This window comes from Pangasianodon hypophthalmus, chromosome 13, assembly GCF_027358585.1.
Source record: "Pangasianodon hypophthalmus isolate fPanHyp1 chromosome 13, fPanHyp1.pri, whole genome shotgun sequence".
In the NCBI taxonomy this organism is placed as follows: domain Eukaryota; kingdom Metazoa; phylum Chordata; class Actinopteri; order Siluriformes; family Pangasiidae; genus Pangasianodon; species Pangasianodon hypophthalmus.
Genome location: NC_069722.1, coordinates 20,710,347 through 20,735,687, shown reverse-complemented (window position 1 = coordinate 20,735,687; position 25,341 = coordinate 20,710,347). Strand labels below are relative to the sequence as shown.

Below are 25,341 nucleotides of genomic sequence, written 5' to 3'. Positions count from 1 at the left end.
ATTTTTAAAAGCATTCAAAGTACCGCATTTTAAATAAAATTTAAAAATCTAACCAAGGAATGCATATATGTGAATTGGGAAATGTATTATTAAATGATTATTGACTATAGGCTTTAATAAGCACTTGTTTAGAGCCCCATTGGGATCTGAACTTGAGTAGCTAGTTCCATAAATATTTAGCTTTCCCTATTGAATTGTTTAATTCTTTTTTAAATTTTGTAGTTATCGTGAGTTTTTTTTATCTATGCATTTGTCAGAGTGAGAGGGATGGCATACTTTCTCTCCCCTATCAATCACAGCAACACTAACCAATCATGGGCATCTGTGAGCTCATGTATGCAGAAGAGGGTAGATAGCACTTTTTTTTTTTTTTTTTTTTTTTTTTGAGTATGTTACACAGCCCCGTGATGCAGCATGAGCAGCAGTTTGAAAAGATGTGGTCGGCGGAAGCACATGATAGCCTTCATGCCCTGGTTGGTAGCTGTCGTATGATAGGGAAGAGCTGACTGGTGGGTGTGAATCGGTCTAAACTAATTTAGGGAGAAAATCATGGGGGGGAAGAAAAAAGAAAAAAAGAAAAAATGTATAATTGTTGCTATGGTGAAGGTTTCTGTGAGTAGATTTATTTAACATTTATAGAAGGAGTCTCCAGTGTCAGTGTTGTTAACATTCAAGTCTTCAAGACGGAGGGCTTGGTGTTTTGTGGTTTCTCAATAGCATGACTGTTTTTTTTTTTTGGTTGTCTTATTAACTTCAAAAGTTAGAAAAAAAAGAGAGGCTAGTGAAGGACCAACTGCTTTAACTGTTATAATGTTGATTCTGTTTAGTCTTTATTTGTTTTAATGCTTTCTTTTCCCTTTCCTTTATTTCTTTCTTGTCATCTGTTACTGATTTAGTATTATCCCTACAGACCTACCGTGCGGTGATGCTGGAGGAGGACGTAGGGGAGGGTGTTTGGGTAGGAAGGGGGGGGGTGCTTTGTCTTTCCTCTGAGACTGCTCTGAGTAACGTGGAGAAGTTTACAGTGTTAAATAGCTGCAGATGCTGTGTGATTAGCGTGGCGCTTTTCTGCAGCCTCCCATCGTGATCATCACATTTACATTCAGCTGAGTGACTGAGGAGCATCTTTCTCTTCAGAATCCTCTTATTATGGAGATTATGTTGTGTAGGATGATGCTCTGGTGGCAAAAAAAAGATATTGCTATTGCCCCACACACACACACACACACACAACAATGTAGCAGGTTTTTTAAACACGTCAGTGTCTTTGCTGGGTTGAAAATGCAAGCAAGAAATATCCAATCAACAGCCGTGCTGTGGTCAGAAACCGACACTGAATCAGACATCAGGTCATCTGTCATACCAGAGTCTCACACACACTACCAGGTCACTCTGCCTGCTGTGCTTTAAGGTAGTCCACCATTCCAATAATATCTGGTCAGTGGGGGATCTATGGTGGTCACTTTTCCCAAAGGAGTGACACATTGTGTATAGCAACAGATAGAAAATAGTCAATAATTCTACATCTATGAAGTGACCTACTGTAGGTATTAGGTGTGTAACGCAATGACACTGTCTGTATCTGTTTAGTCCTCTAAATATCCATATATGTATTTGAATATAAAACCAATGAGGGCATGGCTTAACCAGAAAGATGGTTTCTTTTTAAATATGACCATTATGCCCCTGGAAACACTCAGAGGTAGAAATGCTAGCAGGCATTTCTATGGATGAATGGGTGGCCGCTGTAAATGCACCGTGCAGGTCTTTCTTTGCCCCACAAGCTTTTATATTGTACCTACATGACAGTAAAAACCTCCCAGTCTTGATGCACACCTCTAGCCTCAACCAAATGCCCTGTTGGAAAAAAAAACAATGAACAGTGCACCTCATATCTGTATTTGTGTCAGTTTAGAACACATCGCTTCATTCAGAATAATGTATTCATATTCAGTTATATCCCTAGTAGGTATGCCTGATAAAATGCAACTCGGTGTATTCCTGTTTCTGATTCTGACCTGCTGCTGCTGCAACTCTGACTAAAAAGCCACGTATAAGAAAGATGTTTCAGGTTATATGACTTTTTCCCTGAGGCCTTCTGACCGTGTCATCTAAAGAAGAAACCAGCAGGAGATCCCACTGCCAAAACTGAGAGGTCATGATTCATTAAAATACTGTAACGCCACTGAACTCATCCTGTCCTGAATTTCCACCATGATGATTGTGTTTGGCGTATTTTCGTGGCAAAAATAAGGACGGCCAAGTAGTGACAGGAAAAATGTACTAAACTCCACATGGCTGTGGCTTTTCGATTCATGAGAAATGTATGAAATGATTTGCTTTGTATATGAAACAAATCTTTATAAAACTGGCCACTAGCATACTAAACAGTGTGCCAAAACAATACACTACCATAGGTACATGCTATTTAGCAAGTGCTATAAGCCAGCTAGACAAGTGTTTAAATGGCACTTTATAAATTCTCTTCACCACATGTGGCTCTGTCCCAGATGTCACACTACATATGTATAAGTATGTAATATGTCAAAATACAACAACACTATAATTTACCACTGCTAACAAAGGTGGCGTATATGGTAGTGTGTGGTTTGGGACAGAGCCCAGAAGAAATACAAAAGAATACAAATTCGCTAGGTTACCTTTCACACCAAACCTTGTGTTTCCATCCTTCTTAACTACAATTCTCTCTCTCCTTCAGGTTCTCCCTCTCTGAGCGGATCTGCTACAGTAACGGTTCTGGTTGATGACGTAAATGACATGGTGCCACTTTTCTCCTCCTCCTCCTATCACACCTCCATTTCGGAGAATGCTCCAACAGGAAGTGATGTAGTGCTGGTCAATGCCTCAGATGGAGACGTGGGTCAAAATGGAGTTATTAGGTACTGTGTAAATACTGTATATACCTATATGCATCTAAAATACCCAGTGAAAAGAAGAGACAGAGGAAATGGGATGCCACTAACATTACTTTCCTACTTTACATTTATAAACACAAGCCATTTTTAATGAATGAACATCTTTATTTCCTTTTACACTACAGCGCTGTTGAATTCAGTGCTGAGGAAGGTGTCGATTTATTTTCTATAACAGCAAATCACAGGTTTATATTAATGCGCTCGCTCTAATAGTGTATGTTATAATTTCTATTGTAACAGATAATTCAAAGATTAATTTATGTAAGGGGTCTGTACTTTCTGGGTTTTCGGTAATGCGACAAGCTTATTAACCCCAAAAGAGAGGGAAAAAAGAGAGAGTGTGGGAACAACTGTTTATCCTGTGTTTCATTTGAATGTTCCAGTAGTACATGTACTGTATCTCTATAAAATAGGGAGCCATTTGAAACACAGCCCAGGAAATGAAGTCATCAGAAACAAAGGGCATAGCTGCAGATCACATAAGAGTTCATATACTTTTATTTCACTGTGTTACTCTCAGCTTTCACAAGTTAAGATTTCTCATGTTTATTAGAGCCAAGCACATACAAATTCATGTTTGAAAAAAATATTTTTACTGTTGTTCCACCTTCAAAAATTTTAAATGTGATTTTTGAACCCTACAGGACATACCAACTTGTTTAAACACACAAACACTTGTGTAGGTATCCCAAACAAAGAATTTGGACATTGTTGGACTTTTTGTGTACATTGTTTTACCATAATTAAGTCCATTATGTAGTCCCTAGTCCTATTTTAATTTCACCCTTGTAGCACACAAAGAGTTGTATTCATGTTCACACACTCTCATACACAAACCCAACCCACTCTAAAGCGTCCCACTCCCTGCTGGGGGTGAGTAGTGTGCTCCAGTTTTGCAAAAACACGCTAATGAGGATGATGATGGACAGTGACAGACAGACCAGCACGCAACAGGGGGTTTCAGACCGATTTTACCCTTCTGTACTGTTCACATTAAAATGACCCATTTTAAATTGTCACTAAAAGTGGAACACTGGAAATATTTTTTTTCCAACATAAAATTAAATTAAATTTTATTTTATAAAAAATGACTGTTTTTTGTAAATCTAAAGCGGAAAAGTGATGTTATTAGGATCCCATTTTCTGCATCTCCTATTTCCTATTACCTGTACACACATATCTGCCATTAGGAGGACCCCAGAGCATGGGAAGTGGCTTTGGGGCTGTTTAAATCATGATTTTTTTATACTAATCATCACTAAGTATAAGAGAAGATAGACTGGAGATTTAGCTTGTTGCTCCAAGCCAGAGTTACACGGAAAAAACTTCACTGCATGTTGTGTACAATTAACTCTCATAAATATTCTTTATTTATGACAAAATATGTAATAAAATGAGATCATTTTAAGACCCTACAGGTGGTAGGCATGATAAGCTTCAGCCTTAGCAAGTTAATGTCACAAGCATAAGTGCATCAGGCCCTAAGATTATGTAAAGGATTGTGAAAGGATCTTTTAAAATGAAGTAAACTTCCCTAAAATTGTGTTCAGCGAAATTCCTACAGCTGTAAGAAATTGATAGGTATCATTGAGTGATTTATAGCAGTCACACATTTTGTAAATGTTTGATTTTGTTGCCATGTATGTCCCAGGTGTGTTTTTATGGACTAAAACACTAAAACATAGGACTGCTCCATAAATGCTGAGGTTAAAAAAAAACAAACAAACAAAAAGCAAACTACAAGGCCTGGCAGATATGAATTTTCAGTTGCCTTGTCTCCAGCTGTCATAAAAATGACTCAAATATCTGCTGATTTTGTTGGTACTTTTGAGGCTAAAAATAGTACAACAGTAAAACAAAAAAATCTTTACCCCTCTATGATATTAACTGAATATTTTTGATATTAAGTACTCTTTCATGAGCTATATTCTATAACCTTAAACACAGAACTTGATACTTTTTTTTTTGCATATTGTATATTTTTTGGATATTGTATATGACACACTTACATTACCTATTTAAATTGGTTATTCAAAGTGGAACAGTACTAAAACTACTACAATAGTAATATTTTCTAGCATATCATTCCAGCACCTGCTAGAGAGTAATATAAAATCTAAAGAGATGGCCTATGTCTGTATAATATTAATTATGTTCTACATATTAATAAATTTAAATTCAAATTTAAATCTATATGAGAGTTTCTGTAAAGCTGCTTTGTGAATGTCCACTGTTAAAAGCACTATATAAATAAAATATAATTGAAGTGAATTGGAAATATTAATGCCGTACGTTGTGTTTTTGTCCACAGTTATAGTCTGAGTGGAGGAGATGGGCAGTTTTCCATTAATCCTGCCACAGGGCAAATAATAACCAGCTCACTTTTGGACCGAGAAATACAAGGCAGTTATGAACTGCTGGTGGTTGCATCAGACAGTGGACACCCAATACCCCTCTCTAGCTCAGCCACAGTTTCTGTAGTTATTAACGACATTAATGATAATCCACCGCGATTTCATCACCACCCCTACGTCACACACATTCCTGCCTCTACCACTCCAGGTAGGTGATATAAGAATGTTGGTTAATGAACTTATCACAAAACAAGAAAAATAAGTGTAATTGAAAAAGGACCATGACAAATCTTTACCCTATAAACAGTATGAGTTTGTATAATGCATTGCATCATCCTGTATGGGGATTATTGTAGAAAATATTTCTAATCTCATTTGGTTGATTCTCTTCTGTTGTTTGGTATGCAGGTTCATTGGTGTTTGCTGTCACTGTAACAGATGAAGATTCAGGCTCCAATGCTCAGCTGCACTACTCTCTGAGTGGCCGAAACTCTGAGAAATTCAAAATTGATCCAATCCGAGGAGCCATCACAGCCAGTGAGAAACTCACTTCATCTTCTGAGGTCACGTTTACGGTTCGCGTCAAAGACGGTGGAAGAAATCCCAAAATGGATAGTACAACTGTAACTGTCCGTATTGTGTCAGGTGGAGACTTTCCAGTCATCAATATAAAAGAAAAAAGCTTCACTTTTCCAGAAAACCAAGCAATCAACACTGTCGTTACCAAAGTTACAGGATCATCTACAAGAGCTGGCCCATTATCATATTACATCGCGAGTGGCAACCTGGACAACGCGTTTCATGTAGACCAGCTTTCAGGAGAACTGTCCATCAAAAAGGCCCTAGATTATGAGAACATTGACAAGTACGTGCTCTGGATTGAAGCACGAGACCAAAGCTTTCCCCCCTACTCAGCATATGAGAAGATCGAAATCACAGTGTTGGACATTAATGATAACAGTCCTATATTTGAGAAAGAACCATTTGATGCTGAGATTTTGGAGAACCTCTCACCTCAGAGAGTACTTGTGGTGTCAGCTCTTGATGAGGACAGTGGCCCTAATGGGCAGTTGGAATACGCTATCACTGATGGAAATAAGGACAATAGCTTTAGCATAAATCGGGCAACGGGAGAAATTCGCACCACTCGACCCTTGGACAGGGAAAAGATAGCTCAATATATCTTGGGGGTAAAAGCTACAGACCGTGGTACATCACCAAAAAGCACTGCAGTCAAAGTCATCATTAGTGTTCTGGATGTGAATGATAACGCTCCAAGATTTTCAAAAATTTTTAGTGCTACAGTACCAGAAAATGCACCTGTGGGTTACACGGTCACCCGTGTGACAACTACTGATGAGGACGCAGGTGCCAACGCTGTTAGCCGCTACACCATTAGTGATACAAGTCTTCCCTTTAGCATCAACCCCAGCACAGGAGACATAACCATAAGCAGGCCTCTAAACAGAGAGGACACTGATCATTACATCGCCAAAGTCTCTGCTCATGATTCGGGCTGGACTGTCAGCACTGATGTCACTATATTCGTGACTGACGTAAATGACAACGCTCCTAGATTTAGCAGGCCATCCTACTACCTTGACTACCCTGAACTTACTGAGATCGGGTCACTAGTCACCCAAGTCTCTGCTACAGACCTTGATGAGGGATTTAATGGTAAAATATTCTATTTCATTAGGTCTCAGTCTGAATACTTTCGCATTAATTCGAGCACTGGGGAGATATTTATCAAGCAGCAACTCAAATATCAAAATTCAACTGGCCATAGTAATGTTAACTTAAACAGGCATAGCTTCATTGTGACAGCATCTGACAGAGGTGTCAAACCTCTGATGAGCGAAACCACTGTGATTGTAAATGTAATCGACAGCAATGATAATCCTCCCATATTTGAGTCATCCTCCTATTTCACTCCCGTCACTAAGAGCGTCAAAGTTGGCACCAAACTCATCAAGGTTACAGCACATGACAAGAAAGACTATGGTGTCAACTCTGAAATTGAGTACGCAGTATCAGGAGGCAACAGCTCGAGTAAATTCCGTTTGGATAAGCAGATTGGGTGGGTCACTGTTGCCTCTTCTCTTGCTTCTGACATTAATAAAGTTTATCTGCTTGAGATAACAGTGAGAGATAAAGGGACCCCACCTCTTTCAGATAAAACTACTCTTAAAATTGCTGTTACAGAAGAAAATCACCACACTCCAGAGTTTTCTCAAAGCCAGGTTACTGCCACCGTCTCTGAAAGTCTTACTGTTGGGACAGCAATCCGCACTCTTTCTGCAAGAGACAAAGACAAGGACAAACAAATGAATGGACTCATCACATATGACATTTCTTCAGGCAATGATGATGGCCTGTTTTCAGTCAACAGTAAAACGGGGGTCTTGTCCTTGGCTAAACCTTTAGACTATGAGAAAAAACAAAAACACGAGCTTAGAATATCAGCTACAGATGGAGGATGGATAGCCAAGACCAGCTATGTTACAGTTAATATCCATGTTACTGATGTGAATGACAATCCACCAGTGTTTGACCCAGATGAGTACTTCCCTGTTGTGCAGGAAAATGTGCCAAGTGGTACCACAGTGGTTAAAATGAATGCCACAGATAAAGACTCTGGTCCCAATGCTGTTTTGGCTTATGTCATCCAGTCCTCCGACAGTGACCTTTTCATAATAGATCCCAACACAGGTGTCATCACTACACAAGGTTTTCTTGACTATGAGGCCAAACAAGTATATCATCTAACTGTCAAAGCATTCAACATTCCTGATGAAGAACGCTGTAGCTTTGCAAATGTCAACATTCAACTCAAAGGCGCCAATGAATATGTTCCTCGTTTTGTGTCTAAGCAATACTACTTTGAGGTTTCAGAGGCTGCAACCAAAGGCACCATTGTTGGGGAGGTGTTTGCAAGTGATAGGGACTTGGGACAGGATGGTGTTGTTTATTACTTGATTTTTGGCCGAAGCAGGAGAAAAGGTTTTGGCATCAATAAAAACACTGGCCAGATCTATGTCACAGGACCTCTTGACCGTGAAAAAGAAGAAAAAATCTCCTTGAAAGTCCTTGCCAAAAATGCAGGCAGTATAAGAGGGGCAGATATTGATGAAGTGTTTGTGAATATCACAATCCTTGATGCCAATGATCCTCCAGTATTTACTCAAGAGTTATATGATGTTCAAGTTAGTGAAGGGCTGTCACCTGGAGGTCTTGTCACCTTTGTGAGCGCTGAGGATTCAGATTCGGTGCCAAGCTGGAGCAGATTCACCTACTCCATTGCTGCTGACCATGAATCAACTGCTTTCACAATCAACCCACAAACTGGACAGGTTTCGGTGGCAGCTGAGCTGGATCGTGAGACCACACCTGTGTACAACTTGACCTTGCTGGCTATAGACTCTGGCTCACCCGCAGCTACTGGTACTGCCACTTTGATTGTAACTCTAGAGGACATTAATGATAATGGGCCCACATTAGTGACCGTGAGTGGAGAGGTCATGGAGAACCAGAGAGCTGGAACGGCAGTGATGACCCTTAGCGCCACTGATTCAGATCTGGCACCAAATCAAGGCCCTTTCTCCTACAGTCTGCTTACAACTTCATCAGCTGCAACTTACTTCACCTTAACCTCATCAGGGGAGCTTAGTACCAGTCGGGAGATAGACCGAGAACAGATCAGTGATTTCTACCTTTCTGTGCTCATCAAAGATTCCGGCATTCCTCAAATGTCTTCCACAGGCACCATCCATGTCAAAGTCAATGACCAGAATGATAACCCTTCTCAGCCTCGCTCTGTTGAGATCTATGTTCATTACTTTGGCAACATGTTCCCTGGAGGGTCCCTAGGGATTGTGAAGCCTCAGGATCCAGATATACAGGACACATTCCATTGCACCTTGATCCCCCCTGTTTCAAGCCTTTTTAGTATTCCCAAAGGAACCTGTGACCTCAGTTCAAATTCCAGATCCACAGATGGCACATTTGACCTATCAGTGCGGAGCAGTGATGGTGTACATGGTGCTGTCAACAGCAATGTGCGTGTTTTCTTTATTGGGTTCAGCAATGCTACAGTGGACAACAGCATACTGATCCGACTCAATTCCCAAAGTATCAGCAACTTCCTTAATAACCACTACCTCAGTTTCTTACGCATCGCAAACTCACAGCTAGCAGGTCTTGGTACTGGAGTTCAGCTCTATGGGGCATTTGAGTTGAACAACCAGACCTTCCTTATGGCAGCTATCAAACGTGGTCATGGACAGTATGTAAACCCAAGTGGTGTGACTACTTTTTTCCAGAGTATAAAAGAAGCCTTGCACAGGCAAAGTGGGGTTAAAATAGATTCTGTGGACCACGACCCCTGTACTAACAACCCTTGCCAGAATGGCGGCAGCTGCAAACGGCGCCTTGGTGTCGGCCCAGACATGATGACTGTGGAGAGTGTCCCAGTCATTCTTGTCTCAAATCGTCCCCTACAACCCTATGTCTGTAACTGCAGGCCAGGATATGCTGGTAGTCTGTGTGAAACTGACATCAATGAATGTCTTCCATCACCTTGCCACAATGGAGGAACCTGCCATAACCTTGTAGGTGGCTTTTCATGTTCCTGCCCAGAAGGTTTCACTGGAATGGCATGTGAAAGGGATGTCAACGAGTGCCTGTCTAATCCATGCAAGAATGGGGCACTGTGCCAAAATTTCCCCGGTGGCTTCAACTGCCTTTGCAAATCAGGATTTGCAGGTATAGTACGACATGTCATCTAGACCTTATGACCAACATCACTGCAGCTATTGGTCAAGCCACTGCATATTCTCTTTGCACACAAATATAGCAAAGTTTTGATCCAAGAAAAATATTTGCTTCTGAGAAATTGGAGAAGTGTTGTAACTCTAGTATTCAGTGATGACTGCCAAAAACCAATTGCTGTTAGGATTACGGGTTGGGGGGTATCAGCTATGATACATATCAACTTGTCATGTTTATGTTGAAGTAAATGGGATGATACAGTTTGACCCTAATAAGGACACAACTACAGGCTGACCTTAAGTGCACTTGAGTCAAGTTTCACTACCTGCTTTCTGTGGATTAAAGCCTTTCCATGTTTATGCTTTGAAGAGCTCTGTAAGTTAAGAGTTCATTTGGCAAACTGCTTAATGGAGTCTTGAAAGGGAAAATACTTTAATAGTGCTCTTCTATTAACTGTTGAATGTAGCAAGCATCTGAAAAGTGATCTAATTAGAATGGTTCCTGTAGTGTCAACACCCAGTGGTGTAGATTAGCCCCTACCAAATGTAACGGCTAGTTGAAGACTTAATAAATGTAACTGAGCTAGTGTGTAAAGGGACTGAATACACTTAACTGTTTACGATAACATTACATTGAATCAGCTCTGTTTGGGCAGCTGCTGCCTGTAGCTTTTGGAAGGGCCTCTTCATATGGAGCTACAGCAGACGGGTTGTCTCTGGCACGCTCAAGCTTTGAGTCATTGTTGTCCTATTTTATTATGACCGTAATAAATGATAGTGAGCATTCATGTCTGAGGCCCCAGATAAATGGGGGCTACAGAAGTATTACACCTATTGACTTACAGTAGTTTGCCTGCCCTCCTGCTGAACCCCCAACTTCCTGTTTTGTAGGCCCAATTGTAGGGAAGGAATTTATGTCCCTTAAGCTTTTTGTCTTACATTTCTGCAACCATGTTGAGCAAATGAGAAAGGCAAATCTTAGTTCTGCAAATTCATGAGTTTGCATGTTCCCTACCATCTTGTATTGATCACAGTCTGTTTATTTTGTTACTCCCATTGTGTAATGTTCATTTTATAGGCCTCCCAGATCTAGTGAAGATAGGGTATATATGTAGAGCTAATGCTATCATGACAGGTATATGTTTTCACCCCCTATTTTTTTAGACACTTGGGTGCATTTACAAGGTGAGAGCCTTTCAGAATTGTTTTGGCTGAGGAGGTTGAAGTATACCAGAACTAGAGAGTGTGCAAACACATAAAATCCCCTGTTGGTTTCTGGGAGCCCCATACATGAACAGCCCTTCACCATATGCCTATGTCATCTTCACCTCATTCATTTTCATTTGTGTTGTTTCATGAACTCAGGGAAAACCTGTGACTCCATCATCAATTACTGTGAGTGTAACCCCTGTTTCAATGGAGGCTCCTGCCAGAGCCGTGTGGAAGGCTATTACTGTCACTGTCCGTTTGGTAAGTCATCACTCCAGCTGCAAAAGCCAGGTGTTCCAGGCTTGTTCACGAGTAGTGTTTATCAGACTTGGCCATGATTCAGGTCATACTGGAAAATATCAAGATCCACTAGGAGTGAAAATTCCATACGTTAAGAATGTAATGCGTCATGTCATTTTTTTTTTAATTCCCCAAGTTGTCTGATTTTGGGGATTGTTTGTTACTCATTCTGAATGCACAACACTTGTTAGCTTGAATTTACATAAGAAAGAGATGCAAAGTCATCATACCAGTTGAAGAAATACTAAATTATTGCTTCCTGTTTTACAGGCGTTTTTGGAAAACACTGCGAGCTTAACAGCTATGGATTTGAGGAGCTGTCTTATATGGAGTTCCCAAGTTTGGATCCCAACAATAATTATATTTACATTAAGTTTGCCACACTGAAGGAAAATGCCCTGATTATGTACAATCATGACAACCAGACCGGTGACAAAGCCGAGTTTCTGGCGCTGGAGATCTACGAAGGTCGGATGAGATTTTCCTTTAACTTGGGCAGTGGCACCTACAAGCTCATGACTATGGTTCGAGTTTCAGATGGTCAGTTCCACACGGTCATAGCCAGGAGAGCTGGAATGGTAAGTCAAGTGTAGATCTGTAAAATAACATCCAACCATGCTTGTATGTCATCCAGATCATTTTGTAACATCTACTCAAAGATGTCTACTAGCTGTCTACAGGCCATTGGTAAACTATTGAAGATCTGTAGATGAGTGGATGCACATGTTCATGATTACAGAACAAGTCCAATGTCCTTGACTGCTATTACCAGATATTGGACATTTACAGTATGATTTTCTATTAAAAATATTGCAATCTGTGCAAAGCCAGGTTGTCATCATGTGAACCTGCATGTGTTTGGGAAAAGCTGAGTATGAAAGATATAAAGGTTGATACAACATTGAAACAAACTGCTAATCAAATGGCTCACAACACTTGCTCTTTCTTCTGGCTCATCTTGGCCAGCAGTCATGATTATGCCTGGTAATTTTTTATTTATAAACTCTAACATTCTAAGATGTACAAAGTATAGGAGTATAGCGGAATCTGCTAAAATGATAAAATTCTGGGTTCTGAGATGGTTAGCACTGTGAAACAAATGTTGGTTGTTGCAATTTTTATGTACTACAGTTCTAAATCTGGTCTGAAGATTATTGTGGAGTGAAAGATTAAAAACCAAGCTTTCAGCACATCCCTATGGAGGTGTAAAGAACACCCAATCTGTGTGTTTGGAAAAGGTGTTGTGGGTCATTTAGATGGGTCTGTGTGTGTTTTTTTGGACATGGATTTTGAGCAGATGTTAAAGTCATAATCAACCCTTGGTTGTCCCTCTGGGCTTAAGGTCGAACTATGCGAGTCAAGGCTACTTTTGTTTAGTTAAGACGTTCCAGTTTCTGCCCGGAGGCAGCTGCTGACTTTTTTATTGCCCTGTTATGACTTAATGTTCCCTTATTTCTACTAAGGAGAGAAGATACAATCAGGGGTTACAAAACCAGCAAAATAATGGCACCTTTTTTAAATAACGCATCCAAAAGGTGCCACTGAAATGGCATTGTGGCTTAGTTGGTTGAAGAGTCTCCCTATTAAAAAGGAGAGTCTGGGTTTGAATCCCAGCAGTACTTTTGCTTTCTGAAGTTCACCCCTGGGCAACTAAAGGCAGGGCATTAATTTTTTGGGCAATATTAGTTCAGTGGTTAAGACTTGTTTAAGCCCCAGCACTGCCAAGCTGCCAAGGTATGGGAGAAGACGTAACTTGTAAGTGAAAATTGTTGATAGCAAGTTTCCTTTTATATGTAGACCAGTAAGTTGGGCAACAAACATGTTTGGAAGAAATGAAAGTTGTGTGCCCCAGCTGGATTCGTTTAGAAAAGAGAGCTCACAAACACACACATACACACACTCTCTACTGTGCAATAAGAGCCTGCGTTGTATAAAAACAAACTTCATATAATCTACAATCTTAAGACAACACAATATTCTAATAGTTTGAAACAAGAGATCAGTTATTTTTACGTCGCACATCTGAGATTCTTTGCCTTTGTATACTGTATATCTTTGGGGTCCTAGTCTTTGCCTTTCATATCTTAACGAATGTGATTCCGTGGACATGGAGAGCCAATTGTAGATCGGTACGCTTGCTGCTGCGAGGTCTTTCTTTGCGGCCAAGGCTCTTTGAAGTGTAGAGCCGCAGTAATAAAAAGCCCAGATGGTCGAGCCATGCGGTAACTCAACTGTATCAGTGTACACCAAAGCTGCAGAAGACAAATGCGTCTTGTTTCCATCGTTGGTTTATTTTCTCGCAGCCGTATTTCACTCGCCCAAGCCACAGCTCTGCGTTAACGATTAGGAACAGGGGCTTTTTGCGGCTTTTTGCTGTGTTTACCCAGAGGCCTGTATGGGCGCCAAGCTTCGCCCCCTGTTTTTCAACACCTTTGCGCTCTTTCCATCTCTCTTGCCACGACTGTCTTTCCTCCCTCTGTTCATAAACCACAGAGTTGTGGGTTTGGACACAATGACAGTGAGGAGCCATAGTGTGTTTGTTTAACAAGAGAGAGGAATGATGTTTCTATTTAACTCACTGTAACTCTTTATTTCATTCACAACAATTCTGCCTGATCTCATTTTTCCTCATGTGAACTTTTAGTTTGGGGTCTTCTCAGTTTAGAAGGATACAAAAAATAGGAAACTCCAAGCAGCCATGCTAGTTAGTCTTTGATATGTTTCTTCAATTGCTAGCTCTGTTATCATTGTTTATCTTTACCCCACCACAAGCCATTACATTAAGAAGGATACAAAGGAAAAGAAAATCCTAGCAGCTATGCTAACTGGTCCTTAATAGGTTTCACTAATTGTTAGCATTGTTTTTCTTTTTCTCATCTCAATTCATTGCAGTGTGAAGGATACAAAGAAAGGAAACCTGTGGCAGCCTTGCTAACTTCTCCTCAATACGTTTTGTTGATTGTTAGTGTTGTTAGCATTGTTTGTTGACCTTACCTCAACTTTTTGCTGTGAAAAGGATGCAAGATGGAAAAAAAGCTTCTTGCAGCCATTCTAACTAGTCTTCAGGTTTTGTTAATTTGTTAGCATTGTTTTCCTTAACCTGTATAGGAAAACCTGTATTCCTAATATGAAGTCATTGCAGCAAAGGCTAATTTGAGGCTAATTTTGCTAACAAGTAATGGAATATCTTTTTCCTTTGTAAGGCTGCATCGCTCACTGTTGATCTGTGTGGAGAAGAACAGGAGCCCGGGTACTGCGCTGTCAGCAATGTGGCTGTCCATACTGACTGGTGAATACGCACTTATCTTTACAATGGTAGCTGTAGGAAACACATAATTTTATATTTTCCTAGTTTTCTTTCTACATCAAATTTACTTCAAATTTTCAAATTATGCAAATTAACTTTGGTAATTGAACAACATGCAGCTAATTTAATTATTTTTATCATCATCATTTATTGTCATGGTGTGGTTTACTTGGAAACAATAGCCTCTGTGTCCTCTAGGAGTTACTAACCCGATCTTTTTCCCCGTCTCACTGTCTTTCTAATTTTCTCTTCCTCGTTTGTCTTTATATTCTTTTCTCTGTCTCTCATTGTTTTTCTTTCTCTCTGTCTCTGTCTCATATTTCGGTCTCCCTTTCTCTTTCTGCTTTCTTTCGGTCTCACTCTGTCTTTCGCTATCTCTCTCTCTTTGTTGCTGTCTTGCATTTTCGGTATTCTATATTTTTTTTCTATCTCTCCTTTTGCCTGTCTATCTCTATCTTTCGCTCCCTTTGTCTCTCTCCCTATCTCCTTCTTCCTCAATATCTTTCTCCCTATCCTCTCTCTCATTTCTTCTCACAGGATTTTGGACGTACAGCCTAATCGTTTGTCAGTCGGCGGTGTTCGGGCGATCGAACCACTCTTACAGCGCAAAAATCAGGTGAACACACATGATTTTGTCGGCTGCATCATGGAATTTGCCATCAACGGACGCCCTCTGGAACCATCTCAGGCTCTATCATCTCAAGGCATCTTAGATAGGTGCGTTACCCATACACTTTTACACACACATACATAACCATAGTTATAGGTAAGCTACATTCATTTCACCTATTTTACTGCAGTTGCCTTAATATCTGGATTGAAATTAAGTTTTTTTGTCCTCTACTATTGAAGTGATGCATGTGTAATCATGTTTGTCCATTTTATACTTCTCGTTTGTTGTTTAGGGTGTTTAGGGTTGGCCAACTACTCCAGTAGTTTAGTGATTAGATACTTGCTAGCTATACTGCACTAGCTCCTACCTGAATATCACAACAAAGGTTTTTGCCTTTGTTATGAGATTAGAGACTAACTATGAAAGTATTCAGACAGACAACTTAAGGTGAAAACGCCAACTTTGCAAACAACAAATGATAATTTGTACCAAGGATGTATGTTTCACGTCTCTTCACAGCTGTGCGTGTTGACTGGCACACCTTTGATTAATTGTCTTAAGTCTTGCTTGAGCTAAACACCATATCTTTGGGGTAGGTATATTTATCACTACTGTCCTGTATGGCAAAGGCAAGATGTTGATGAAGCCTAAAAGAAAATCATAGCTCATCTGTGTATACTGTTAGCTTGGTTGATGGAGAAGAACTCTGAAAACACACACTGTCTCGGACAGTCAGGAATAGGAGAAATGACTGGGATCATCTTTACCAAGTATGTTTCATATGGAGAGAGAGAGAGAGAGAGAGAGAAAGATACAGTAGTATTAGTGTTTTGATAACTGTTGAAATAAAAACAGTTCTTGGTACTGGACTCTTTCGGGCTCTACTGTATTCATACACACTCTGTGAACCCACTGCCCTCAACAGGCAGCTATTGAAGATCACACTTCAGTCAATCGCCTGCTGTCTGATATACTTTTATTAGTGTCCAAACGTCTGTTTTTGTAAGCTAGAAAAAACATGCGGTGTTTTTATGGGTTTATAAAATGGAGGCGACAGATCTTTTGCTAATATGCTAATGCAGCTCGCTCTCTTTCCATTTGTTTTTGTTAATGGTGGGATCATCTCATCTGCTTCTCTGTCTGTCTGTCAGTACATCAAAATGTTGTCTTTATGTGTGTGTCTTGCAGATGTCCCAGGATGGAAGGAACGTGTGTCACTAACCCTTGCAGGCATGGTGGGACATGTTTGGACATGTGGTCATGGCAACAGTGCCAATGCGCTGAAGGACTCACGGGCAAATACTGTGAGAAATGTAAGGAATACCATTCATTGGGGGTGATTTGGATTGATTGGGGAAAATTGGTTAAAGAGGGTAGTTTGATAGAGATTGATGGGGTAAGCAGATCAGAGTGGGCAGTTTGATATAGATTGATGGGGTAAGATATGTCAGAGGGTACAAGCTTGATATAGATTGATGGGTTAAGACAGGTCAAAAAAGCAGTTTGATATAGATTGATGGGGTAAGAAAGGTCAAACAAGGCAGTTTGATATAGATTAATGGGGTAAGACAGGGTGGAAGGCGAGGTGGGATAAGAAAGGGGAAGACAGGGCAGATCGACGGGGTAAGAGTTGTCAGAAGAGGAACTTTGATCTAGTTAAGTGGGGTAAGATGGGCCAAAGGGGCAGTTTAATATACAGTAGATCAGTGGGGTAAGTCAGGTCAGAGGGTGCAGTTTGATGTAGAATAATAGGGTAGGAGTGGTAATGTGGGGCAGTTTGATATAGGTCAATGGGGTAAGACAGTAGAGGCTGGTTTTATATAGAGCGATGCAGTAAGATACTGATGGAGAAGGACGTACCTGAAGAGTAATTTAAAAGGATTTTTCCTCTTTTTCTCTTCTAGTCATTTCTGCAGATTCGGCTCTATCCCTTGATGGTAGCGGCCGTTTGGATTACTCTTTTCGTCAGAGCTGGAAGAGAGACGTGATGATGCAGCGGAATTTGCAGAGCTTCTCACACACATACCCACAGTCACAAACACACTTGCATACACACTCCGAGAGCAGCAGCCTGGAGCTGAAGTTCCGCACTCGCAGCAATACTGGAACAATTTTACACGTCCAGGAGATCTCTAACTACACTACTGTCAGGGTGAGAAGTAACATACAAACACACACAGACACACACAAGCACACATACGCACACACTCCAGCTACACTACTCTAAGCCTGCATTCACCTTAGCAAGCAATGAGTTGCTGATACTTTTAGGGTATAAGTAATACACACAAATGTATGAGGTATACACATTGTTATGGTTGAGCTATTGTGTGTGTGTGTGTGCTGTATTTCCTCACTCAGCTCCAGTTTAAGTTTGACTAATTCTGGGAACAAAGCCAATCACTCAAATCCTCTGCACCTCTTCATCACTCTCTCTCTCTCTCTCTCCCCCCACCAATTCTTTCCTCTTTCTTTTATAGAGTACTACCACTCCCTTTTTCTTGCCAGCAATCTCTTACTTCTTATTTCTCTCTCCTACTTTCTATATTCTACTTTATCTCTCTATTCCTCTCATCAATCCTGTTTCTCTCTCTTTCTTGCTGTCTTCCTCTTCCTCCATCTGCCATCCCTCTTTCTTTCTTTCTTTCACTAACCTCTCATCATTTAACATTTTATCACACACACACACACACACACACACACACACACACGCACACAGTATCAGTACATGATGCTAGAGAGGTAGAGGTCAAGATTTTTTCCCCAGATTGATTTTCACTTCGTTTTTTTTCCCCTGGCAAGATGGATTTTCCATTTCAAGAGTTTGTGACCGTTTTAAATCACACAACCTGCACAGTGTACACTCTTCCCTCTCTCCCCCTCATGCTTTACCTCTTTTCTCTCCTATTACATGTTACTAGAGACATTTATCTCTCTCTCTCTCTCTCTCACTCACTCTGGAGTCTCTCTCTCTGGCTTCAATAGAAGTCATCCTCAAACTGAACTCAGTGACGGAAATGTGTGAATGTGAGACACACACTATAAAGATTTAATCTCACAATCTATCCATCTCTCTCTCTCTCACTCTCTCACTCTCTCACTTGGCTCTTATTGTCTGTCTTTCTCTTTATCTGCCTCTACAACCAACAACCTTTCTTTCCTTCCTCTCTTTCCCTTTGTCTCACTCTTTGTCTTTTGAACATTCTCTCTCTTACACACACACACACACACACACACACACACACACACACACACACACACACACACACACACAGGTCTTGCTTTCCTGTGGGATATTTCCACTGATGTGTGTATTACTGTAGTTAAATAGTGCTCTAACCCTGACCTTAACCTCAGTAACCAAATGCTTCTACTTGTTTCTTGCGCCAGCTGAAGAACGGGAACCTGCAGTATGTGTCTGACGCAGGTGTGGCAGGGAAGGTGGAGAGGATTTTGGGAGATGGAGTTTTCTCAGACGGTCAATGGCACACGCTGCTGTTACAGAGAAACATCTCCTCCACCACAGTCCTCATCGACGAATCAATCCTGCGCGTCATCACACACACCACGCAGGACTTCGGAGGTCTCGACGTCCTCACACTGTCGCTCGGAGGAGAGCCGCCGCGGACCAACCCGCAGAAGACCACACCAGGTAATCAAACACGAAGCTAACATTTCCCTGAGCTGAGCCTTATTATTCAAAAATCCATTATTCTGTAGCTGTATGGGAAATATGCCATGTGAAAAGATCATTGCTGTTTGACTGGAAGGCTAACAATTCAGCTAGCTAGCTGTTACGTCTTATACAAACAACGGAAAAACAGATTGACAGTAGAAATCGGGAATAACTAAGAAGACTCAATATGAATAAAATTGCACTGTAATTACGCTTAGCAGGATCTAAACCAGTTCCTCCACTGAGATAAATCACCATTATGTCACTCGTGAACTTAGAGATATCCCAAAAATTTGGGAGGAAAGGAGAAGGAGGGGGAAATGTACAGACGAGTTGTGAATGTACGCTCAGTATTTAACATGTAACCAGGTTTATCATAGTTATATTACATCATCTTCACTACACAACAAACCTTCTGAACATTCTGCAATACTAAGACATCATTTTGCTGAACTTTTTGGTTATTTCTATATAATTGTAGTTAATTATTAGAAATGGCACCAATCTAGTTCCCATTATCGGTACCAGTATTGGTATTTTCTTCTGATACCAGCAAAAAAATGGTGGCTATTGGAGAAAACATATCAGATGGCAGATCCTGTAACAAATGGCAAAGACTGGAATTGGATTTGGAAAAGTAGTTTATTTTTGGAACGGGAAATGTTTACATAGTATAAAGAGACTTCCCCTGTTTTTTTTTTCTTTTGTTAGGATTGCTTTTATTATATTTATACTTTATTAAATTTGCAAAGTAAGCGAATTTTCTATGAAAGAGCCTAACTGTGAATTGCTTCAGTTAAAAAAACAACATTTTAAAGCTCAGTAGTTGGACAATATTGGATGGGTATCGGCATCAGCTGATACTGAAGGTTTCAGTATCGGAAAAGAAAATGTGGCATTTTGCTCTCTCTTTTAATTGTAGAATTTTGCCTATAGAACTGCTTCCGCAAATTTAATACATGCCCTTCGCTCGTGCTGATTTGCACACACAATCGTTGTTCTTAAAATAACTTTCAGGCTAATTGCATCGACATTCCATTTAATTTGCACTTTTTTGTAGAAATACCCTAAAGGCGGCTGAGCAAAACAAACACCACATGCAATTTTGCTCATGTGAAAGACGCAATCATTTAGAACGCTGCACATGCACGTCTATCTAATGCTTTCATTAGGGCATGCTTAGGCAGCTAGTCTTAAATGTAAAGTAGCAGGGAAATTAATCCTTGTATGAAAATAAATCATACTTGTAAACAGACATTTGCTAGGTATTCTACGTTATCATTTTTAATGGATGTAGTCAATAAGACCATACTTATTGCACTTAAATTAGTAAAGAATAATTGATAATAATAGAAATTTGACAAGGCAAGTTGTACTGTCTTTTGATCATTCATAAAATTAAACCAGCTCGTGGTTATACTTATGAACTAGCATGCAATTAAATTAGTATGTTAGCATATACAGCAGCTTGTTCAAAGAAACATTTTTGACTAAATATTAGTTCAGAATGATACGTTTTTGATAACGGTTGAAATAACAGTTCTTTACCAATCAACTCTTATTGAATCCAGGAATGTCTGGAGAGATTTTTTTTTTTTTTTTTTTAAAAAAGATAACATCTTTGGCCTTGTATATTGGGTTCAAAACCATCTGGGTGAAATGGTGATGTGACTAATCAGAATGTAAGCTATCAAGTTTCCTCTTGATGTTGCTTCACCAACATAAACAGATGTTTATTGAATTTATTAAACCCCCCCGCCCCCCCATGTAAATGGAGAGGATTTGGTTTTGCTTTATTAGAGACGAAAAGACCAAGTCGGCTTGGCTGAACCTGATCTCTCTAACCTGCACGCATGGAAATTTTTATGCTCCCATATTTCAGATGCCGTTAGTGCATGTTTAAATTTGTTGCAGTGAGATAAATAGAGCAAATTTGACCAGATGTTGTGCGTTTTACTGTGCGATGCTTGTATAATACTAGAAACAGGGGCTGTACAATAAATAATGTGTTCTTGAGTAAAAATGTATATTTTTTAATATTCCATACTTTCATAATAATACCGTTATGAAATTTGCTAATAAAAAAATGTTTTCTGCTAAATGCAGTGCTGACAATTGTACTGTCAATCCTATCTGTCAATTCTGTCAAGCTAAAAATAATGTTAATACTCTGCTCTGCCTAATATTATTAGCAGAAGAGTATTAGCAAAATAATTTACAGGGGACCTTTCCATATATTGTAATATTAGGCATATTCAAGGCTGATTGGTGTTTTTTTTGTTTTTTTTATGAGTAATTCCAATAATCCATCCAATATCCAATATAATCCAATATACTAATAAAAATGCCTATTATAATGCTAATAATCCTTCCATATGATAATCCTAATGACAATAATACTCTCTTTGTCTCTTTTCAGGTTTTGATGGCTGCTACGCATATGTAAAGTACAACGGCGAGCTCCTGCCATTCACCGGCGACCACCGAACTGTCTCCATCTCTATTTCTGGGACAGAAGAGTCAGTGAAAATCGGTTGCCGTGGGCCAAACATGTGTGCTAGTGCTCCCTGCTGGGATGGCATGATGTGCGTCAACCAGTGGTTTAGCTACCAGTGCGTTCCTCCTGGAGACTGTGCTTCCAGTCCCTGTCAAAACGGCGGCAGTTGCGTCCCCGCTAACCGTGGTGGCTTTAGCTGTGTGTGCGATGAACTGTACACAGGACGAGTGTGTGAAACCCTGGTGGCATGCCTGGGTGTAACTTGCCCACATGGCACGGTGTGCAAAGTTGGAACCAATGGAGGTTTTAGTTGTGTTTCTGACTCCAATAACGAAGAATTCATTTTGCCAATTTGGGCGGTTCCAGCAATTGTGGGCGGCTGTGCCACAATTCTTGCTCTGTTGGTGCTTGGCCTTATTTTACACAATCACTGCAAAGGTGGTGGAAAGACGGCTGTACCAAAGGAGGAAAAGAAAGCAAAGAAAAAGAAAAAGAAGAAGAAGAAGGGAAGCGAGAACGTGGCATTTGATGATCCGGATAACATCGGGGACGTTGACATGACGGTGCGGAAGCAGCCAGAAGGAAATCCAAAGCCAGATATCATTGAGCGTGAGAATCCCTACCTGATATATGATGAGACAGACGTCCCAGAGAGTGGTGATACGATTCCAAGCGCACCAGAAATCGCAGAAATTGAGCACTATGACATTGATAATGCCAGCAGCATCGCACCATCTGATGCCGACATTGTCCAGCATTACAAGCAGTTCCGAAGCCACACCCCCAAATTTAGCATTCAGATCCAACGCCATAGTCCTCTGGGTTATGCTCGCCAATCACCACTAACCTTGGGCGCTGCTAGTTACACTTATCAACCTTCTTACACTCAAGGACTCCGCCAAACACCACTTAGCCATGCCCCCTGCCCTACACCCACCCCTTTGTCCCGCCACAGCCCTGCGCATTTTAGCAAACCGGCCTCATTTTACCGCAACACACCAACACGGGAGATGAATCTGAATCTGGCGAGGCGTGATGGAAGCCCGCTGGACCTTCATGGAGACGCTTGCCAGTCAGCAGCTATCTTTAATTACACAGCATCGCGCCTTGGAAGGCGCAGCAAGAGCCCGCAAACGATGGCGGGTCACGGGTCAAGGCCCGCAAGCCGCTTGAAACAGCCAATTGAGCAAATTCCATTGGAGACAGGGCCTCCTATTGGATTGTCCATAGAAGAAGTGGAGCGACTCAACACTCCGCGACCCAGAAACCCCAGCATCTGCAGTGCTGATCACGGACGCTCGTCTTCTGAGGAAGACGCCCGACGTCCGCTTTCTCGTGTGCGAAATCCCGCAGATGGAATTCCAGCACCAGATTCATCCTCCGAGAGTGACTCACATGACTCCTTCACCTGCTCTGAGATGGAATATGACCGGGAAAAAACGGTCAACTATGGTTCTCGAGTTCCAAAACTATCACAAGTTAACGAATCTGATGCTGATGATGAAGATTACGGAGGGGGAAGAATCAAGCAAAGGAGGTATTCAAGTCGTAGGGCAGAGGGCGGGGCCAGTGGAGGCCACACCCCCTTTGGGGAGTATCAGCATCACACACTGCCCCACAAACTGGGCCAAGGATCTGGCAACTTCAACTGGGACAGCCTACTAAACTGGGGACCAGGATTTAGCCATTATGTTGACGTTTTTAAAGATTTAGCTATGCTTCCAGAAAATTCTAATGCTGCTAACGATGTTGAAATGAACAGCGGCGATGGTTCGGTTACCATCATTGCCGAGGGAGAGGCAGAGCAATACGTATGAGATATTCTCTCTTGGACCAATCAGGACTGGATGGACTACGGACAGAGAGAAGGCAATCGCTTGCAATAATTAATGTTCTTCTTTCTTTGTCTTTGTTTTTTGGTACTTGTATTTCTAAGAAGACGAGCTTAAATGCAGTAAGGCAGAGCGATACATCTGTGATGATTCTCCTGATCTCTGTTAAGTAAGAAAGATTTTAAATAGTCCAATAAGTCTGAGTCCATTACCAAAAACTGTTTGTTTCACTGTTGATTCTAGTGTTACAGAGTCCAAAATCTCAAATAAAAACATAAGCAATGGAGCTTCTTGTTCAACAAACCACAGCAGGAAGTTTGAATTTTACAAATCAGAAATTGATTATCTTCTCCAAGCACTATTTGTCTTTTTCCCCAAATTGTTGCAAAACCATTTTAGGGCTGGACTATATATATATATATATATATATATATATATATATATATATATATATATATATATATATATATATATATATATATATATATATATATATCAATCACAATAAATTAAACTATCACCTGTACTTTTATTGCAAAATGACCGGCTCTATTCAGTAACAAGTAGCTGATAGAGAATGGTTTCATTTCTCCTCGGTTCTATGTAATAACTTATTTTTGTAGATGTCAAATAAAAATATCATTGAAACCAGGTTTTGCATAGACTCAGACTTTTGGACTGTAGCTTTTAATACTTCTTCATGGATCCCATAGATGTCCATAAAATTCGAAAGGTCCTTGATGACCCCATAGAGTTTCATTTGCGTTCTTCCGTGCAGCAGAAAGCCAAGGGAGGATGTGGCTGTTTTAACAGCATGACCATATGAACTTTATCAAAAAAAAAAAAAAAAAAAAAAAAAAAAAAAACAGAGCTCCTCTCATTCCAGCTCGCCAAACATAAAATAGGGTCCAAAAGTCTGAGTGCACTACTGAGAACTGTTCTCACAAACTAATATGGTTTGGTCAAATGATATTTCTCAATATTTGGTTTGACATTTAAAAAACATGAATGGCGTATGCTCAGGACGTTCCGATAGATTTCAGTTTCACACGCAGCTGAACAAAGGATCCGTCTCAGTTATAATAACTGAGGTTATTACATAATAAGGATTGACTGAAGAAAATGTTTTTAGTGATTGATACCTGATGGAATAGAAACAGTTTCTGGGGCACTTAGATTTTTTTTTCTTCATTTTTCCAGACTCCTCTGGCCTGCTTCTCGTGTGAAAGAGGAGTGTATGCGAGTGTGTGTAATGCGGTAATACCTGCAGGTGTCTGGGACAGCCATCTTTCTTGAGGCTAGTTCACTTCTTGTCCTGTAGGAGCCATGACTTGTGACCTTTGACCTAAAGCAAAATCCTCATAATACTATGAACTTGTGTACATTTTGTATCAATGAAGGAAATTCAGTGTTCTCTGTTGTTGTGGTGAGTGTGTGTTTTTTAATGAACTGTTTCTACTTTTTTTTATTAACTTAAAGTACTTAAGCAGTGTTTTTATGGATATTTTTTTCATATGCTGGAAATGATCTTACTTTCAGGGGAAGTAAGATTGAAGTACTTAATTTTTTTTACATTTGTTACTTATGTAACATCAGTATTTTCCACTTTTTTTTGATAAAACTATAACATACTGTATGCTTTATATGTGTAAGAGCCAATAACAGAATAAAAAAAACAATATTTATTTAAAAAGACACAATTTCGAGACTAATGCAATAATACTTAACAAAATTAAGAGTTAAAGTAATAAAGTAGGACATGACGCCAGAATGCCATCCAGTGAGCGTTCCTAGTGAGGAGTTTGGATAAAGTTTGGATGAGTTGAATAAAGTGTTTCAAAGACCGAT

The 25,341-nt window shown here is 40.2% G+C and overlaps 1 protein-coding gene across 1 annotated transcript in view; it reads left to right on the top strand.

Annotated features, from left to right (window-relative positions):
* Positions 1 to 23,924, top strand: part of LOC113528637 (protocadherin Fat 4) — a 94,723-nt gene extending 70,799 nt beyond the window's left edge. The window contains exons 7-17 of the mRNA XM_026917292.3: positions 2,720 to 2,900; positions 5,248 to 5,498; positions 5,699 to 10,054; positions 11,425 to 11,529; positions 11,839 to 12,146; positions 14,772 to 14,857; positions 15,413 to 15,592; positions 16,677 to 16,801; positions 17,393 to 17,640; positions 18,879 to 19,140; positions 21,584 to 23,924. Of these exons, the coding sequence (XP_026773093.3) occupies positions 2,720 to 2,900; positions 5,248 to 5,498; positions 5,699 to 10,054; positions 11,425 to 11,529; positions 11,839 to 12,146; positions 14,772 to 14,857; positions 15,413 to 15,592; positions 16,677 to 16,801; positions 17,393 to 17,640; positions 18,879 to 19,140; positions 21,584 to 23,478 (7,997 nt within the window). The 3' untranslated portion in view covers positions 23,479 to 23,924. The remainder of the gene's footprint in view (positions 1 to 2,719; positions 2,901 to 5,247; positions 5,499 to 5,698; positions 10,055 to 11,424; positions 11,530 to 11,838; positions 12,147 to 14,771; positions 14,858 to 15,412; positions 15,593 to 16,676; positions 16,802 to 17,392; positions 17,641 to 18,878; positions 19,141 to 21,583) is intronic.
* The last annotated feature ends 1,417 nt before the right edge of the window (positions 23,925 to 25,341 follow it).